Source organism: Pholcus phalangioides, unplaced genomic scaffold, assembly GCF_987345545.1.
Source record: "Pholcus phalangioides strain wild (caught in Gottingen) unplaced genomic scaffold, Ppha-v1.0 ptg000002l_1, whole genome shotgun sequence".
NCBI classification, from domain to species: Eukaryota; Metazoa; Arthropoda; class Arachnida; order Araneae; family Pholcidae; genus Pholcus; species Pholcus phalangioides.
In genome coordinates, this window is record NW_028301595.1 from 16,007,779 (window position 1) to 16,023,864 (window position 16,086).

The window sequence follows — 16,086 nt, forward strand, 5'->3', positions numbered from 1 at the left end:
TCTATGTGCTATTTCAAAAAAATCATGAAAAACGATCAAAATGACAGAAAAAAAAGTTGATTTTTTTAAAACTACTTTTTTTCAGCCCATGTGTAATAAATAAGCTGATTTCATTATTTTAATGGGTAAAAACAGCAGAAATAATATTTATTTTTCTACAGCGATATTTGTTTTCTTAACAGAGTGGACAAAATCCATAATTTTCAGTCATAAAACCCAAAAAATAAAATATTACAAAATAAAAGTGAAAAATATTTATGAAATATTAAATTTCAAGTCATTGGCTATAATTTGAGATCAATTTTATTTCGAAAATTCAACTTTGAATTTTTCATCTAAAAAATGTGGAATGTACACTTTTTTGGGAATGACCCTTATACAAGGGTTTGTGTGTGTGAAAAATTGTGTATTATAAGCAAGCAATAATTTCTTTGGATATTTCATCACATATTACATATCTAAGTTCATGGTTACATTTTCTGTTTACGGTTCCTTATAACATTTTAATATGTTAATCTTGCACCTAAATTCTTACATTAAAAAAGGTAGTCAGAAGAATTATAAAAAAGTGCGTCTGTTGGTCTGTGATTCCAAGAAATTTTTTCACATTTTTGCTCCCAAAAAAACTTTTAAAAATACTTCAAAATATTACATATTCTAAACACTGCACTATGCAGCAATTTGTGGAATACATAAACCAACCTGAAAGCAACATTTTCTTCGAAAACAAACAATTTTCCCCAAAAAACTTAGGTTACTTTCCCAGTACTTTTAGGTTACCTTCCCAGCTGGGGAGGGAAAATGAGTATCTACCCGGGGAGCAAATTTGACAACCCTGGTTTCATGAGCAGTCAGCTGCATTAATTCCTCCTCGATCAGTGCCTCTGAATTACTATTAATTTAGCTGTTTGATTTATTTCCTATATACATATCATTGAACCCTTCTCCTCTCACCTGTTTCACTAACGTGGCAATGTCTTTACTATTCTCTTCAGTTGGCTCTGTAGAAATGGTTGTGTCCTGGAGTGCACATTGTGACCAAAGATTATTCCAACTTGAGTTGACTTTTTCTCTCTTAAGAGCTGTCACAGTTCTAGTGATGACAGTAATGGCATTAGTGATAGTGTAATTCTTCCATACCTTTTGCATCTTCTATTGCATGCGCAATCATCTTCATTGAGTGACATGTATAGCGAGCCTTGAATGTTCACATTACCCCCTGATCAACAGGCTGAATGATAGATGTTGTATTAGGAGGCGCATAACACACTTCCTCACTATCAGCTTTGAACTCATTGATATCTGGGTGTCTAAGAGTTCTATCCAGTATCAAAAGAACTTTGAATGGCATGTCTTCACTCTGAAGGTACTTCTTGACTTTTGGAACAAAACATCATTTAAACCAGTGTTTCCCAAGGTGGGCAATATCACCCCCTGGTGGGCGATGGAATGGTCCAAGGGGGCAATAGAACCTACTGATTTAACATAGGATCCTTTGGGTTTACTTGAGTTGGGGGGTGATGAGAGGAAAAAATCTCTAATGAAGGGGGCGATGGAACAAAAAGTTTGGGAGACTATGATTTAAACCAATCCAGGAAAAGTGTTTTCGTAGTTCAAGCTTTTCTATTGTTCATCCAAAACACTGTGGGAGATTTTTCACTTATCCTTTCCCTTCAATGCTCACGGATTTGTAGATTTGAAAATGATGATGGGCTTTCTCCTGTACCCATACACATTTGTAAAAAACAACATAGTAAGTCTATCTTAACTTGCCTTAAAACCAGGGCTCACTTTTCTTCTTAGATGATAAATGTTCTTTGCGGCATTTTCTTCCAAAATAGTGCATTTTCGTCGGTGTTAAATACCTAACAAAGTGTATAACCTTTCTCTTCAATAATTTTCTACAGAGTCTTTGGAAATTCTCTAGCTGCTTCCTGGTCAGCAGCAGCTTGATCGCTGGTGATTTTTACATTTCATAATCCGGATCAATTCTTAAGCCTATGAAACAAACTTCTACTTTCATAAAGTTCTGATGAAATAGACGTTTCACCAGCCCTTCCCTTTATAGAAGAGTAAAATCTTTTCGCCTTTCACCATTATAATATTACAATCAATTGGAATACCTTCTTTGTAGCAGTCTTGTACCCACAAAATACCAGCATTTTCTGTACGAGAAACACGTGGATTTGTGAACATAGGCGATGCAAAGTTTTCGCTGCCACAGTTGCAGCTACAGCCATGGCTGATCGAATATCAGATTCCTTTTTTCTTGATGTATCTCACCGTAGATTTGTTGATTCCGTAATGGCGGCCACAGCAACAATTGACTTACTTTCGCCAAACAGTCAATATATCCTATTTTTCTTGTACATTTTTTTTTTTTGTCTTTTCGAGGCATTATCAGTAGCATCAGACAAATGAGCCATCCTTAACATGCACAACTCAAATTTTATTGACACTTTCGGGTGTGAGCTATTTCGACTATGTCCCTGTGGACTGAGGGTTTTGGCGCTTTCCTTGATCTTTTTTTTAAATACTTAGAATATATATATTTTAAGTTTTCTCTTTTTAGCTAAGTAGTTCAAATTCTTTTCTTTCATAATATAACAATTATTTAAAGGTAGCAAATATTCAATGAGAAATCATTTAAAAAAGTATGTTTAGAGTTTTAAAAAAAGTTCAGCATAAGAAAACATCCTTTTTTAACATAAATTTTCAAACAATTCTGTGAAAACTTACCCAAAAAAACTTGTACAAATATCTAAAAATAGTTTTTATTTAAAAAAAATCTTGTAAAATTTGCTTTAGCGTGATACACTTTCATTACTGTACCTCCTTTTTCAACAAATTGCATGGCAATTTCTCTTATGTATTTGCTTAGCTGTGGTTTTTCACCATTTTGACTGTTTGTTTATATAGAGTTAAAGAATTTGTAATGGACATTATTAGAAGATGAAAAAATACCTTCTTCCACCATTTCAAAGTTTTTCCTTCAAAAGGATAGTACGACAGCATTTGATCGCCACGATCTTACTCCAGTTTTATACATATTATCTAAAACATCAAGCTTGCTCTTGTCATCCGAGAACTGTGATTTTGAAAACGGGCTGGTATTCTGGATAATATCTGAATCTGATAGCTGACAAAGAATCGTGTGTATTATATTTCTAAGTTTAAAATAGATATAGATGTAGAATAGATATAGATTGATATACCATTAATTTCATGACTATAAACCTGTTTATTCATTAATATTAGAACTAATATTGATCTAAAAGACATTTTAATTCAGATAAAGTGGAAAGTTTTTACATTTTTATAATCTGACAGAATGAAAATTAGAAATTCACTTATAGTGTGAAGTCTAATGCTGCCAATTTTCTTTGAAATTTTGAACTATCATTATCAGGGTTGTTTAGTTTAAACCATATTTTTTGGTTTAAACTTTTGTTTTAACGAAGCGATTTTTTTAAAAAACCAGTTTGGCCTAAATACCATTTTTTCCTTAAAATATCTTATTGGTTCATTTATTAGTCAAAACTTCTCATTTTTACCACTTTTTATATTCTTGAGGTACATGCTGATGGTATATTTTTAAATGGTATAAGATGGTGTAAGTGGTTTTTTTTTCAAAAAGTCATAAAAGTGGCCTGAATGTATATATTTTTTCCATATGAAGTATCTTAATTAAAGTGATATACATAAGCCAAAATTTCATAGGTTTAAACCAAAAAAACCTGGTCTAAACCAAAAACCCGGTTTTTTTGGTTTAAAAAAAAACTTTTTTTTTTTTACCAGCCTGATCATTATAGTGGACTTTTACTGTAGTTACTCACTATGTTGATCCTAAATTATTCATTTTGTTTCTTGTGTGTCAAATGTTGGTACATGATGTGCCAGAGTACATATTTTGAGAAGAATTACTAAAATACTTTTGAAACTTTAGTAATTATTTATGTTAGTACATTAGAAAATATGTCCATGATATGTATAATTAAAAATGCTGATATTTTTTTATTTGTAAAATTTGTGTATATTATGTAGGTTATACTCTGTTCATCTGCTTTTTAACTAAGCTTTTTCCCTCTCTATCTTTTTTTCTATAGTGTCAGAAAAGTGAATGCTGATTTAATTAAGGATGTGGAGATGTTAGAAAAAAAAATTACAAATCTGGAAGCCCAAGATTCTTCTGATGCGCTTAGACAAGAACTGCAAATGATGAATGTAAGTTTACAAGACATGACAGAAAAAGTCAGACAGTCTGAAGCTTCTATTAAAAAGATGCGATTAGAGGTCAGTAATTTGTTTCATTCTTTTAGTAAGGAATTCACACAAAACAACCAATGTGCTATGTTATTTCTGAAGTAGACTTTAACCTTTTAAGCGGCAATTATAAATGACTGAATGCCTATTCAAAATGCCACATCTTCTTTAATGAAGTAGGTTTTCTTCCGATTTTCAGCAGGTGCAAACTAAGGAGTATAGTGAAAAGCTTTCCGTCGGGAAATCAACTTTACAAAATACAGTTGAATACTGTTTTAACTAATACTGGTATAGGGGTCATTAAAGTATTACGTCAGCATCAGGGGGGGGGGTTTGAAGGTTGCTTACCTCATCAACCACACCCTTTTTGAAGATATGAAATATTCTAAGCTGCTGACAAAATTTCGCTGACAAGGGGAAGGGTCAAAATGGCTAAAAATCTGCTTACGTAATACTTGAATGGCCCTATAGCGAAAAAATCTTGTTTTAACCAACACTTTTTTTAATTCCCCAGGTAAGTTTACATAGGAACAATAAAAAAAACCTGGAATTCCTTTAACGAAATTTGGTTATAAGAAAGTGATTTTTCCAGTTCCTTGGAGTTTGTTATAACAGGATTTGACTGTATCTGGACTTGCCAGTGATAAAATATGAGGCTTTCATGAAGACAAAATATCTCATCAATGCCACTTAAAGGGTTAATATTTTCAGTCGTATCATTTCAAAGTTTAACAGTGATTACTGATATTTATACATATGAAATTATGATGAAATGAAAATTTCAGGTAATTAAAAGAGGATGTTCTGATTAAAATATATATATATATACTAGCTATAATACCTGGCGCTGCCGGGGTTTTCTTCAATGAGGCTGTTTGATCACGTGATATCTCCCTCTTTCTTTGAGGGACATGCAAACCGTGTCTAAAGTTAACCAATATGGTGACTTCCTACACGACTCATGAACTAAACAAATTTAGATTTAAAGAAACATGGAAATGAATATAGTCCCCCCCCCCCTTTTTTTTTTTGATGGGCACTAGGTATTTCGATTTTCTCCCCCTGAACTTCAAGTTATCCATCTGCCTGTTTCAGCTTCCTAAAATGCTTAATTATAAAGCTGTGGAATTTTTTCGATGTACTTTTTACGGAATCATAATTAATTTCAAAATATCCTAACCCACATGGATTTATGCAGTTGAATATCAAAAGACAATACGGAGACATTAATTTTCATGCTTGAGAAGGTGTAAATAAAAAGTTGAAATCAATGTTATTGCATGGATATCCAGCTCAAAAGTAGGTCCGGCTAATTACTTCATATTTAATCTCCTGGACTTCGTATATATCTCTAAGTGAACTCAATATTTCAAAAATCGAGAATTCAATGCAATTTTTAAAATTATTGATGTGACAGAAAACTCCACTAAATTTCCTCATTTCTACAGTAAAATCGGCAATTTTAACACTGATTTCTATGAGGATTCCCCCTTTTCCCAACCCTCAAAGCGATGCTGATGATTATCACGTCTATTCAAAAAAACCTCATTATTGGGAGTATTAAAAATGTGGCAAACCATTATAAAGGCATAAACTATTATACATATAGTAACAGGATTAGAGAAGTGACAAACCATTGTAAAGGCATATACACATCTTAAACGCATTGCTAGGGAACCACGGTAACCAAAGTAAACGTTCCGAAAGTGATTGTTGAGGCCCAAAAACCATTGTTGCCCAACTGTTTTTTGCCCATTTGGGGCATTTGCCCTGCTCTGACGAAATTTTAAAGTAGCCTATCTTTCAAGTCAGGTCTCATTTGGTATATATGTAAAATTTGGTGACGATCGATCTAAAATTGTAGATTTGTATAGAGAACGTACACAGACAGACACACAGAAAATCAATTTTATATATATATATATGTATAAAATATTTTAAGAAAAAGGAAAAAAAATTGAATTTCATGAGAGTGAAATAATACCTATGCAGTGAATCTTCATCAGGGGAAATCCCATGTATGGTTTGAAAGTGTAGGCTTTTCTGTAGGGTGGCTATGCACCTAAATGCATTAAAAATGCCAACCCCCTTTGTTCCCCAACACCTGCCTTTTCAAAAACACGTGGGACGAAAAAAGACAATGAAAAAAATTTTAAAAAATACAATATTTGAGAAATATATACAGAGTTTCAGATTATAAGCTCAAAGAAGCATGAGAAAAATATATGCAAAGTTACAGGAATACAATAATTACAGTGAATATTTTACAAGGATTATGAAAAATGTCAAAAATAAACTAGCAAGTCCAAAAATTTAGTCAAAGACTTGAAAACAATTTTACTGTAAACACAATCATAGACAATCTCTCGAAAGAAATAAATATCTTTATCCTGAAAATTGCTAGAAAATATAACGGGCCTATTGAAGGTTTCAGAGAATGGAAAATCAAGTTCTTGAAGGATGTAAAAGCCTCCTTTTTGAAACAGAACACACAAGCAAAAATTCTTCATGAATGCATCTCTGCGTTCAAGCATAAGAAACCTCAAACAGTCATTTATATCCACTACAGTTGACAAAGCTAATAATAACTTCTGCATCATGTGTAAATTTTTCTTCAAAAACTACTACTCCAGGAATATGCAGATACCAACACCTATTCTCTCATAAACATTAGCTCTAACATAATCAAAAAAGAATTCTTTCATTTGACAAAAAACTTGGAACTGAACATAACTCTCTCACATTTCCATATCTATAAGCAACGAATAAAATTCAGATTTTTAACATGTGGGACAAGAAGCTACAACAATGCTGCAGGAAAAATGTTTTTTAAAGTGCTGAACAATATACTCTCACTCATCAAAGAAGACAACATTATCATTAACAACCATAAGGTTCATTACTTTATCAACAACAATAAAATTTCTCACGCTTGCACATATGATTTCGAAAACTTCTTCACCAGCATATCACACAATAAACTCGACATGTTTTCATCTCTTTCAAAAATATGAGAGAAAGTTCCCTTAAATTTAATTTCGTACACTGGAAAAACCTTGTTAACTTCTGCATTCTTCGAAACTTTCTTTCAGTGGAATACATATCCACAAGCAGATTAAAGGAATACTAATGGGGATCTGCTACTCGAGTGCCCTTGCCAACCTTTTTCTCCACTTCTATGAACAAAAAACCAAACTGCAATACAACTTTGTTGGCTTTCGTTACATTGCCAATCTAATCATTTTCAACAAATGCAATTTTAACAAGAAGTTGGAAAGGACAAGAAAAGTATGTAAATAAAAAGAAAACCCAAGTGTTTTTGTATTGAAAGAAATCGGTGCACATCCTTATGTGCTCCTTTTGTTACCTAGATGAAAAATGGTGCAATGAACATATCACATGAAAGCATTCGCACTATGGTGGAACGGAAAAAAAAATTTGAAATTGCAATTGTAATAGAATTTAAAATATGCCTTTATGTGAAGAAATGCCATTCCTAATTTTTTTCCCCCCAAAATTAAAAATACTTGAGGTTCTTCTTCGCCCCCAAAGTTTTCATACTTGTGGAATTCTGTAACATGACACCGTGGAGGAGGCTTTCCTATTCCCCTGAACATGTGGATTCGTTCAGTGAACTCAATATTTTTCCCTTGTTTTCAGTATTCATCTGCAATCTTACCCCTAAACTGAGAGGGTGTATAGCAATCAAAATGACGACCAGAAGCTTTTGTCGTTGTGACATTTTAGGAAATCCTAAAGAGTTGGATTCTCGGGTCTTGCCCACCTATGGCGATGTTATGCTTTGTTATTTGCTGACTCAACGCAATATGAAGGCACAACAATCAAGAAAAGATCCAGCTATTGCAGACATTCTTGAAATTATTGTGCCAAAGATAGAAAATATTTGGAAAACTGCTTCGATTCCTATGGTTTCTCACCAATGGATATGTAAAATTTTCAGACTTTTACTGTAAATATAAGAATCTTCAGAAAAATATGAAAGCAAGCAAAGATTCTCAAACTTTCAAGTTTGAACTTAGAATCTTTTCAGGCAGAGCACGGAAATTGTTCGACACTACAGTATGCAAATGTGATTTTGAAAACTTTAAGTGTGACAAGTTGAGAAAGGTCCCAAATTTAGAGCAAAATTTCTTGCAAAATCAAAGAAGTAAACACAAGATAGCCATTGGTCGAGTAGATGTCCTAACAACGAAGAAATTTAAAAACAATGAACAAAGGAAAATGAAAATGGTATCCCGCTTGAAGTCATCTCAAGAAGAAACGGCGGAAACTAGTTAATCAACCACTGAACACTCATCTATATCCAACGATTCTGAGGAAAGTGATCTATATGAGCCAAAACACAGTTTGCCGTTGAAGTTAGCATTTCCATCTACCAGTACCTGAAGCTGGTCCATCAATCTGTGCTGAAGCAAGTACTTCATTTGCTTTTGTAGTTCTACCATCATCCTCACAGATGGGAACTAAATTACCAAATGTTGCTCTTGCTTGTGATAGAACTGGTGTGTCTGATCGATCAGCTGCAATTATTGCAAATGCTGTGCTGGAAGATGTTGGGTTATTGACGAAAGAGAAGCCAAATATGACAATAGAGCGGATGAAAATAAGGCGTGAAAGAGCATCACAGAGTTCTTTTGCATGATAAAATTCCTATAACAAAATGTGCGAGGAATATATTTTGATGGTCGAAAAGACAAAACCTTAGCTAATGTCAAAGAAGGTGATTCTTTCCATAGAAGAACTATATCTGAACAACACATAACTACACTGAAGAGCCAAAAAAACTGGTACACCTACCTAATATCATGTAGGGCCCCCGCGTGCCCGCAGAAGTACTGCAACACGACGTGGCATGGACTCGACTAATGTCTGAAGTAGTGCTGGATGTAATTGACACCATGAATCCTGCAGGGCTGTCCATAAATCCGTAGTAGTAAGAGGGGGTGGAGATCTCTTCTGAACAGCACGTTGCAAGGTATCCCAGATATGTTCAATAATGTTCATGTCTGGGGATTTAGGTGGCCAGCGGAAGTGTCTAAAGTCAGAAGAGTGTTCCTGGAGCCACTTTGTAGCAATTCTGGACGTGTGGGGTGTCGCATTGTCCTGCTGAAATTGTCTGTCGGAATGCACAATGGACATGAATGGGTGCAGGTGATCAGACAGGATGCTTAAGTACCTGTCACCTGTCAGAGTTGTATCTAGACGTATCAGGGGTCCCATATCACGCCAACTGCGCACGCCCCATACTATCACAGAGCCTCCACCAGCTTTAACAGTCCCCTGTTGACATGTAGGGTCCATGGATTCATGAGGTTGTCTCCATACCCATACACGTCCATCAGGTTGAAGCAATTGGAACCGAGACTCATCAGACCAGGCAACGCGTTTCCAGTCCCCAACGGTCCAATGTCGGTGTTGTCGGGCCCAGGCGAGGGGTAAAGCTTTGTGTCGTGCAGTCATCAGGGGTACACGAGTGGGCCTTCGGCTCCGAAAGCCCATATCGATGATGTTTCGTTGAATGGTTCGCACGCTGACACTTGTTGATGTCCCAGCATTGAAATCTGCAGCAATTTGCAGAAGGGTTGCACGTCTGTCATGTTTAATGATTTTCGTCAGTCGTCGTTGGTCCCGTTCTTGCATGATCTTTTTCCGCCCACAGCGATGTCGTAGATTTAATTTTTTACTGGATTCCCGATATTCATGGTACACTCGTGAAATGGTCGTACGTGAAAATCCAAATTTCATCGCTACCTCGGAGATGCTATGTCCCATCTCTCGTGCGCAGAGTATAACACACGTTCAAACTCACTTAAATGTCTATAACCTGCCATTGTAGCAGCAGTAACTGATCTAACAACTATGCCAGACACTTGTTGTGTTATATAGGAGTTGCCAACCGCAACGCCGTACTCTGATTGGTTCCATATCTCTTTATTTACATGTACCAGTTTGGGATTTTACCAGGGGCAGTCTTACGGCAGTGCGGCTGCACCGGGCGCCAAATGAGAAGGGGGCGCCGAAACGCGTTAAATATATATTACTAGAAAAATATCTTTAAGATATGTATTTATAAAAAAAATGCCTGTACCAGTTTTTTTGGCTCTTCAGTTTATATTGCAGGAACCCAAGTCAATTTATCTCGGTCACACAACTCCAAGAAGCAGTAGAGCAAGGGATATAAAGTCATCAATCCTAGACTTTTTGAAGCAAGATTTTGATACGGAAGAATTGATGGCGATCGGATGCGACGAGACTGTTACCAATACTGGTTATAAAAATAGTGTTATTAGATTAATAGAAAAAGAAATAGGCCATCTTTGCAATGGCTTATTTGTCTTTTTCACTTCACCTCTAAGGCATCTTGTGAAGCATCTATACGAATGTTCCATCAGTCCACACGGGCTTCAAGGTGATATCGGAAAAATTTGGAAAATTGTGGAAAATTACCTATTGTGAAATTTAAACCAATCTCTAATAACCTTCTGATAATGGACAGTGACAACAGTGATTTAAGTGCAGATCAGAGATCTTGTGGAAATAGTATGGGCAAAGAACTGGGAATCGAGAATTCTAAAAATTAGAAATGAAGGATTATCAGAAGCAGAAATCCGTACATTCCATGTTCCGAAAATGAACTTTTCTGCTAAGCGCTGTTCAGAACTAATTGCATGGGATCAAGTGCGAGTGACTGAACCACCTATTATAAAAAATCAAGAGATAGACCCACAAAAATTATCCGAACCTGTTTTCCATCTATACCGAATTTTCCTTGTCACACACAAGCAGTTGAACGGTGCGTGTGACTCGGTTGTTGATACAGCATCCCTTGCTGTATCAACAACCGAGAGTCACAAAGGCTTCATTCAAACCAGAATAAAATCAAGGAGTACTGTTCCAAAAAAGTGAAATGTAATAACAGTGTGATAACAGAGGAATCAATAGAGCCATTCTCCTGATATATATATATATAAGGAGAATGGCTTTTTAAATATATATATATATCAGGAGAATGGCTTTTTAAACATATATATATATATATATATATATATATGTATGTTTAAAAAGATTTTTATAATGTGCACTTAGAAAAGTCTTTTTGCTCGACCTTTAGGGTTCCATGAGGAACCTCAAGATATTAAAATATTGTCCTAGATTTTGGCATAACACCTTAAAACCTTGCCTTACTAATCAAAAGATGCCTTTCAACATCAATTTCCAAAAAAAGTGAAAAAAAACAACCCTTTTTCGTTCCACCCTAATGCGCACCACACTATGATTTTGGGATTGTTGTTTTCCACTGTGTGTGTGTGTAGAAATTGTATGGGGATTTTCTGGGCCCATATTCAATAATTTTGTTTTTTTTACCCTGTTGGACACATAGAATGTTGTCTCATCTGAAAAAATTTCATTTCCAAAGAAAAATTTGCTCTTTCTCCTATGGTGACACCAGTCTTTTCTATGTTAGCTCGTAACAATGGCAGCATAAGTAATGATGCTGTCAGAAAATTTGTCACCAAACTCTATGAGCTACGCAGCTAATTTTTCTAATATCTGTCACTCTACCTGACATTACTGATTTTTAATTCCTATTTGAAATTAGGGTCATTTGATCTGGACAATGTGCAGTTGACAGGCTGTTTATTAAAGCAATTTTTTTTATTGCACATGAGTTTTATAAGGAAGAGAATAAAAATAATTGTAATAGTATTCAGAAAGTCTTTAATCAGGTCATGATGTGATATTATGCAATTGCAAAAAAATTTTCTGGAAGATAAGGGAAAATTAATACATTCAACAGTTATAATGATTCCTTCCCCCCCCCCCCCTGTTCCACAGAAAATGTACATTATAGTGGGAGGTAGTTATATCAAACATTAAAAAAATATATAGCTTTCTTATTCATTTCAACTGAGAAGATTCATATTTAGATGGAATAAAAAATTTTATAATTCATTTTGATATAATGTAAGCAGTTGCAGTGAAAGTGCATCAGATTAGAAAATAATAAAATTGTAATTATTAATTACATACACTTACCTATGTACTGAATCTATTTCTCCACTATCAAAGGTCAAGTTCATTCACAATTTTAGCAAAAAAAGAAAAAAAATTGCACATTTCTTAGCAAAAAAGAGGCGGGGAAAAGTTGAGTTCGTATATTGTATTGGATTGAATGACCTTTTTAAGGTCATTTTATTGTATTAAAAAGTAACATGGACATTTATAGGAAAGAATTTGGAGACTTAACGAACCAGTTGTTATAATGGAATGGTCTCAATAAGGCATGATTGTTATCATGAACATTGACTATATAAGTAAAATTTAAGAAAAAATAGTTTCTGTGTTTATTTTTTTGCACAAATGGGGTTATTAATATTTCTGTATTTAGTTTGTTTTGATCATTGGAATATTAAAGATGCTTCTCAGTTCTGGGAGAAAAACAATGTTTTTAAAATACCGAAGAAAAAGAAATTGACTTCTTAAATGAAAAGACGCTTATCTGTATTTTAGTTATCATTTTTTTGATTTGATTGCTATTGGAAATTGTCTTGAGGTAGGTACAAAAGGGGAAAGCTGAAAAGGTATTGGCATCGTTATCATCCCCCAGTAGGGTTGCTTAAATGTGAAAGATAGATGGCAGCATTTTATTAGACCACTGATCACATATAAATCTTACAACAGAAATATAAGGCCAATCACATTCATTCAGAACATGCTGTAGCATGTACTAATTTGCCAGAAATTCCTCAGGAATGTTTATGAGGTGTGTGCATGGTCAAGTAGTAGTAATAGCAAGTTTTGAGATATAGATGCTATTCACTTCAGATATCGCAGCTTGGTGAATTCCAGAATTTAAAAAAATCAAATAAAACATTCAGTTCATTGTTGGCACGTTTCTTGTATCTTTTGACAACTCTGAATTGTGCTAACAATCCTCAAGTTTTAAAATTGGTGATTGCGATTTCTCTTGCAAAATAAATTCAGTATTAAATGATATAAAGTATTCAGTATCATTTATTTATTAAATTACTGAGGTACTAATTAGAATTTTTTTTTCAACTATGTGTCAACTTTAACAGATAAAGGTCCCCCCCCCCCCAATTTCATTTTTCACCGAGTAATATTCATGAGTATTCCTCACTAAATTTATGTGTCAGAAGTGACACTTTTGCTTATTTCCTAGATCTGTATTTACTTACGAAATCGTCATCATGTATTCCAATTGTAATTGCTAGTAGTCTCCAATAAATGTGATTCCATTTTTGTACTTTTGTTGCCTTTATTTAGAATCGGTCTTTATTAGCTCAACTTGATTTTGCTAATCGTCAAATCAGAGAAATGAAACAAGATGCTGATCAAAAAAACAGTTTATCCACTGCAGCTTCCAGAAGAAGTCCTAGGTTTCCATCTAGGATAAGCAGAACCGCATCGGAGAAAATCTCAAAGAAAAAGGGTATATGCATTTTAAAGATTTTGGTGTTCTTGAGAATTGGTTCTTAACTTTTCTGTGGTAATCAAATTTTGTAATATATTTGTGAATAAGGATATCTTAAATAATTAGGATCGTATGTGTCCTCAAATAATCTGTAGATTAATTTTTATCTTTACATCAAATTAAATATTTTATGTACAGTGATGCCTTGGCTAATGAAGATATTCATTCTGGAATCACTTTTGTTAGACAAAACAATACTGCCCATAGAAACCTAAATAGAAATAGTTTAATTTATTCAAGGCGGGGCCCGAAGTTTGAAGATAAGTTTTATAAAAAACTAAGAAGCACTTTAGAAAATATAAAAACTGACCAAAGAAGCTAACAGCTTCAAAATTGGATAGATTAAATTTTACAAGGAGGCGAGATGCTGAAGATAATTTTATTTTATGCTAGACAAAATTCTATTTCTTGGCAAAATCCAGAGTGGTTCCTGGGTGTTCCAATCTATTTGCGATTCTATCAGCTAATTTCTGTGTCTTACACTTATGAATAGAAAAGGTAAGCTCTCTTAGAAAGTCCTGATCTTTCAGTTTGATGCTAAAAGACTTACACTGAAAACATTCAAGTTTTGGCTTTTTTTTTCAGTGCATTCTCTCTTAGTTTAATCATTCATCTTTATACAAAATATTTTAAAAACTTTCTGAACAAGAAATACAGATAAATCTGGAAAAAGATTGAGGTGGACATGAATTAATTGGCTAGAGAGAGAATGACAGTAATTCTCTCTCTCTGGTAGTTGCCATGGAAATTTTACTCACTATGTGGGTGTGTGATGTTTGCCGAGTGTGCATCCATAACAATAAAAATCTTCATTAGTTGAGGCTAAAAAATCATGAAAAAATCATTGTTAGTTGAAAAATTTGTAAGTTGAAGCCTCTGTTAGTCGAAGGATAGCACAGCGTAGTTTCCCAACCTTTTTTGTCCTATCGCCCCTTTCTTCAGAAATGTTTTTCCCATCGCCCCCCAACGCAATCTAACCTATAGGATCCTATGTTAAACCCGTAGCTTCTATCGGCCCTCTGGAACATTCCATCGCCCACGTTGGGAATCATTGCTGTACAGTGAAACCTGTCTTTAATGAAACTTATATTGTGCTGAAACCCCCCTGCCTTCAGCAGAAAAAAAAATCAATCCAGTGATTTCAATGTAAAAATACATGTTTGAAAAACCTGAATGGAACCCTTTGACTACACTGTCAGAGAAATATTTCTCTCCCTGTGTGAGTGAAAAAAATTCCCTTTCTTTTCAGCTTTTTCCAGGGGGGGGGGGGCAAAAAAGACATTACTCAAATGTATGTATATATATCATTTTTAGTGTATTTTCAAAGCCAGGGGTGGGAGCAATGGCCCCAACCCCCCTCCCAAATGACTGGCCTGGCTGGTCTCCCTCACTGTTTTTTGGCATGCTGGATAATCAGGAATGCTGCAGGTGTTTTGAGATTCCATTAAAGTTGTGTTTTACTGTATTTCTATTTATGAATAAATTATATCTCTCTTAGAGTAAATATCTTATCAAGTATCTTCATTCCAAGTACATCATTTCATTTAATTCTGCAAATTTTTTTGCAGAGTCATCTATATCTGTTCCCGATGGAATTTTGGCTATTTAAATAAATTAAGTGAACTAGTTGAGATTAATGTCTAAATTATAAATTTTTTTATTTAAAGCAGATGACAAATCTGTTTTTCTTTAGCTACTCAGTAACTGTTCAGAATGTTATTTTTCCTCACAGGCTTCAAGAAACCTGTCTCCCCATCAGATAAATTTGCCAGTCCTAAGAAACGAGCTTCTTCTGTTCGGGAGGAATTGATCTCCAAAAAACATGGTAGGATTCCAGCTGCAAGTCCAAGTCCATCTCCATTGAAAAGATTCTTCCTGAGATCCAGGGATAAATCAAAGGATGCCAGATCTTCATTTACACGAGAAAGCAAAGGCTCACCTTTTCTTGTGCAAAGGAATACATCTCGTTATTCAAGGTATATCGTATGGTGAATTTTTATATCTTTTTTGCTTTTTTAATCTTTTCTACTTTTTGAAGTAAATGTTTTAGTGTTCCCCACTCCCCCGAAAATGTTTATCACTTCAATGTTCTGTTTATTATATATATATATATATATATTCCTTTACTGTCATACCTGCATTTTTCGATTCTACTACTATGTTACAATGAAATTTTATATCTGATTAAAAACTTGTAATTTTTTAGTTTATTATTCTTACAGCTATATCTGGACTTGTATCTTTTGAACATCTCAAATATTAATTTGTATCATGAAAATTTTGTATCTGAAAGCAGTTTTGCTTTT

The 16,086-nt window shown here is 34.3% G+C and overlaps 1 protein-coding gene across 1 annotated transcript in view; it reads left to right on the forward strand.

Moving 5' to 3' along the window:
* LOC149089474 (uncharacterized) overlaps positions 1–16,086 on the forward strand; it is a 116,784-nt gene that overhangs the window by 85,065 nt on the left and 15,633 nt on the right. Inside the window, exons 15-17 of the mRNA XM_089238906.1 lie at positions 4,107–4,293; positions 13,573–13,738; positions 15,513–15,756. Coding sequence (XP_089095032.1) covers positions 4,107–4,293; positions 13,573–13,738; positions 15,513–15,756 — 597 coding nt within the window. The remainder of the gene's footprint in view (positions 1–4,106; positions 4,294–13,572; positions 13,739–15,512; positions 15,757–16,086) is intronic.